At 44.1% G+C, this 4,846-nt stretch overlaps 1 protein-coding gene across 1 annotated transcript in view; it reads right to left on the bottom strand.

Moving 5' to 3' along the window:
• Positions 1-262: 262 nt before the first annotated feature.
• LOC127747591 (uncharacterized) overlaps positions 263-4,846 on the bottom strand; it is a 34,878-nt gene continuing 30,294 nt past the window's right edge. The window contains exon 4 of the mRNA XM_052261651.1: positions 263-652. Coding sequence (XP_052117611.1) covers positions 380-652 — 273 coding nt within the window. The 3' untranslated portion in view covers positions 263-379. The remainder of the gene's footprint in view (positions 653-4,846) is intronic.

A 4,846-nucleotide genomic window follows, 5' to 3' on the forward strand; every position in this document is an offset into this window, starting at 1 on the left:
AAGGTCCAAAAAAGAGGATTACAGAAATAACTTAAAAGGGGGACCAACGCAAAAGAACCACCAAGAAACAAGTTGGACCCATAAAGTCACAAACCTCAAAAGGATCCAAGCTACAAACAATAAAACAAAGCAATCCGAAGAGGTCGAGATACAAGATTTCAAACATCATTAGAAAACTGAAAAGATACCAAGTCAAAAAACTACCTTTGTTACTCCACAAAAGTTATAAGGCCCGGAAGGCCACCAAAACCTACCGTGAAGGGAAAGCGAGCTACCTTTTGTTTTTCAAAATAAAAAGTTGCTAAACAAGCAACTAGGAAATGTTAATGAAAAGTTTTAAAAGCCCACAAGCCGGGCCAACTATACATCCAGAAAGAGATCAGCAAACATCTGGAGCCTTCTTGGCAGCGTCAGGACAAGGCGAAGGAGGACGAGTCTGAAGGGGCACGGCATCTACGGTTCCATCATCCCGGTTCAGAATCTGGCAATTCGGATCAGATGTAACGGGAGGAACAGAGGAGGTCGACACCTTAAGAGAAGGCACTGGGGGAGGATCAGCCTCATCATCATCCTGGTCATCAGGGACAATCTTACCATCCCTCACGACATTGTCCAGGCTGATGAGAGTCAAGTCGGCATCAGGAGCAACAACCTGGAACTGCTCCATCAGGTTCTCGGAGGCAGCAGTTACGCTACCCACAAGGTGACCTTGAAGCTCACCATAATTAGCCCGAGCTGTTTCCAAATCCTCCCGAAGATGCATCAATTCCCTATAAGCCGAGACATAGCTATCCTTATGTTTCAATGCCATGTCTTCGGCCAGCTTCAAAGAAGCAGCAAGGGCAATAGAGCTGGCCTTCTCACCCTCCAGCTCCTTCTCCACCTTCGCCAACTTCACTTCCAACTCCTCCTTCAGACCCTTGATTCGATCAAATTCCGACTTGGCCTCTTCCATAAAGGATTTTGTGGCATGAATCGGAATCCCCTGAATTGTTCGGAATATAGCCGCACCCATATGAGCCATCTTCACACAACTTTTGGTGATAAAATCCAGATGCTGAAGAAGAGAAACATCGTCCATAGAAAGAGGATCGACCAAGCAAACCCAAGGAATAGGAATTGCTTTCCTCGGCCCGGGAGAACTAGGTACAGGAGGTTTAACTGGAACCTGGGAAGATCCCTCTCCGGCCGCCTTGGCCGAAATGTTTAAAGCAGCAGTTGCCTTCTTCGCCTTCTTGAAGGCCTTCATAGAGTCATTATTCTTCGACATCTCTGAAGAACACAAAATCAACCACAAAAGACAGATTACAACATAGAATAAGAAAAAAGCTCGGAAAAGCAAGTATAAAAATAATAAAGCAGACAGTACCCAAAGCAGCCCGAACTAAAGATGGATCACTCAAAAATCTCTTCGTATCCAGATGGGGAGGCTTCCCCCACAAATCTTCAAGAACAACTACAAAGGCCCGCTCAACCTCACTAAGCATTTTCCATGTGTAACGTGGCACTCTTACATTCTTTTGCCATTCTAGAGGAAAAGCAGGCTCGTCATTTTCATCAAGAAAAAAGGGGTGGGCCCCCTCGACAGCTCGAACTTTAAAGAAGTAGTTCTTGAAGTCCTTAAAGGACTCGTCATACATCGCAAACACTTTATGGCCCTGGGCGGACCGGAAAGAAACCCAAGAAGCTTTCTTTTTTGAAGAACCGCCAGGCTTGGCAGAAATAAACAAGTAAAGAAAAAGAGTTTGAGAAGTTGTTACATCTAGTTCACGACAGAGAAGTTGGAAAATTTTAATAAAACCCCAGGAATTTGGGTGAAGCTGGGATGGAGCAATGTTACACGACCACAACAGGTCGGTTTCAAAAGCAGTAAAAGGAAAAGTAACATTCAACTGGCTGAAAAAGTATTCATAGGCATAGAAGAAGGGACGCTCCCTCTCAATGGAAGTCGGAAAGCAAACCCTCTCATCAGAATCAGGAGCAACAAGCTCGTAATCCCCCTCGTGAGCATTGTTACCACAAATCCTATGACGCTTCCTTAGCTCTGTGCAAAATTCAGCATCCACAACGGAAACACACAACAAAACAAGGGAGTCCAGCCAATCGGACATCCCCTCGGGAACTCTGGAAGACATCTCTACAATGTTATTGCGAGAAGACATGAGGCCAACTAAATCCTACAAATAAGAAAAGAAGATAGGGGTTACGACAAACATCTCGGATAGGAAGAAAACAACTCGGTCAATACTTCTCAGATGATGAAACCACAAAAAGGAAAACCCCAAGACTCAAACCAAAAGTCCTGGGGCATCCTTTGGAGGCAATAACAAAGCAAGGATTCAAGAAATTTCTACAGCTTACGCCCCGGCACTCATCAGAAAGAAAATAAAGTCTCAAAGGAAACAAAGGAAGCAAAAACAAAAACACAAAGTCACCACCTTTCTACAGTCCATTAGCAAAAAGCATTATCAAACATCAAAAATACCAAGCAAAAAATCATCAAAGACGCAAACTTTTTCAGAATCAAGCAAAAATCATCATCAAAGGCGCAACCAGAAGCGGCGACAACATGCAAAAGCCCTAAGAAAAGATTCAAGCAACAAGAAAAGCAAAAGACTCGCACCAAAAAACGAAGAAAATCCAGAAACATGCAAACAGTCAGGCATGGTAAAAACAGAAAGATCCCAACTTTCTCTGAGCAAAATTTAAACTTTCTACCAACATATAAAAGGAACAGAGGAAGAAAAATCGAACCTGGAGAAATAGAAGAAAAACCTTGAAGCGAAAGACCGCAAAGGTAGAAAGGAGAAAATCTGGTAATCACCCCTCTTCCACAGAGAGCAATGACAGAACAGACGTTGCAGGAAGAAGTTACGAAAGAAACAGAAAAATGAGAGAGTAAAGGGAGAAGTTACGAAGAAGAGCGAAGAAGAGAAACCGTTTTTGATTGAGAAAATTCAAAATAAAAGCCAGGAGAAAACGGGGCAATTAATACCAATTAATGAAGGTACTAAACCCTTCCACGTTCCCAAAGCAAAGCGCTGATATAAAAGGCGCGCCTTTAGAGGAAAACGTTCTACATTCAAAAGATTCTACAAAAAGAAGAAATCGACAAAATGCTTGAGTTCGGCTTCATCATGAAAGGACCAAAGTCAAAAACTCGACCTCAACAGAAAGACCGAGCTCAAGCAGGGGCACTGTTCATACCCTGGGTCGAGCTGACTGACCCGGGATGTTCGACAGACAAAGCGACCGACCTCTTCAGGTCAAGACAACCCGACCTCTCCTCAAAGAGCTCGGCCAAGTCACAGGAAATCCCACACGAAGGGCCCAAATAGAGGAATGCGCCCCAAAATCCAAGGGCAGCCCAAGCCCATAGAGATAAAGGTGGTTCCCTTAAAGATGACCTCACTTAAAGATAAGATAAAGATAAGATAAGATAACTAACTTATCTTATCCGTAGGAGGCCACATCTCACCATTATAAATACACTGGAGCGCCCAGGTATAACTCATACTCTGATTCTACTCAATACCTGCTTAATACCCTTGCTAACTTAAGCATCGGAGTCTCTTGCAGGTACCCCCCACCCTCCGATGACAAAGGATCAGCACCGCCACCAAGTCCAACAAGTCAGACACACCAGCTCCGGCCGCTACACACCTGCCGGACACGTCAGGCTCCGACCAAGCACAGAAGATCTCATCCGAGATCGACCTACAGTTTCAGGTAACCCTCGAAACAGCTTTCTAGGGTGGTGAATCATCAACTTCAACTAATTCATACTCAGAAATAGGATCCAGAATGACATCAAGTACCTCAACTTCCTGTACCTCTTGAACAAGTGGTTCAACACCATCAATTCTCATACACCCTTCAGAATCATTAGGCTGCTTGAGAGCTTCAAAAACATTAAAGACCACCTGTTCTTCATTGACCCTCAGGATTAATTCACCCTTTTGCATATCAATTAGAGCTCTACCTATAGCTAAAAAGGGTCTACCAAGAATAATAGAGGTTTTGGAGATGCTCTATCTTCTGAACCTCTGCTTTCCTACTATCTTCTTCTTCAAGCACGCAAGGCTCCTTCCATGGCAAGCTGTATGTAGGGTTTCACCGTTGTCAATGGCTACCTCCCATCCTCTCAGTGAAAATGTTCAACGCGCTCTGTCACAGCACGGCTAATCATCTGTCGGTTCTCAATCGGGTTGGAATAGAATCCAGTGATTCTTTTGCGTCTGTCACTAACGCCCAGCCCTCAGGAGTTTGAAGCTCGTCACAGTCATTCGATCCTTGAATCCTACTCAGAATACCACAGACAAGGTTTAGAGTTTCCGGATTCTCTTGAATGCCGCCATCAATTCTAGCTTATACCACGAAGATTCCGGTTAAGGAATCCAAGAGATATCTACTCAATCTAAGATAGAATGGAGGTGGTTGTCAGGCACACATTCATAGGTGAGAATGATGATGATTGTCACAGATCATCACATTCATCAGGTTTAGGAACAAGTGATATCTTAGAATGGAAGCAAGCGTGATTGAATGAAAAACAGTAGTAATTGCATTAATCCATCAAGACACAGCAGAGCTCCTCACCCCCAACCATGGGTTAACTCCAATTTTTATGCCAGTTCCAGCGTTAAACGCTGGGAATTCTGAAGCTGATTTGCAACGTCGGTTTGGGCCATCAAATCTCAGGCAAAGTATACACTATTATACATTGATGGAAAGCCCAGGATGTCTACTTTCCAACGCCATTGAGTGAGCGCCAATTGGGCTTCTGTAGCTCCAGAAAATCCACTTCGAGTGCAGGGAGGTCAGAATCCAACAGCATCTGCAGTCC

The sequence above is a fragment of the Arachis duranensis genome, chromosome 5, assembly GCF_000817695.3.
Source record: "Arachis duranensis cultivar V14167 chromosome 5, aradu.V14167.gnm2.J7QH, whole genome shotgun sequence".
Lineage (NCBI taxonomy): Eukaryota > Viridiplantae > Streptophyta > Magnoliopsida > Fabales > Fabaceae > Arachis > Arachis duranensis.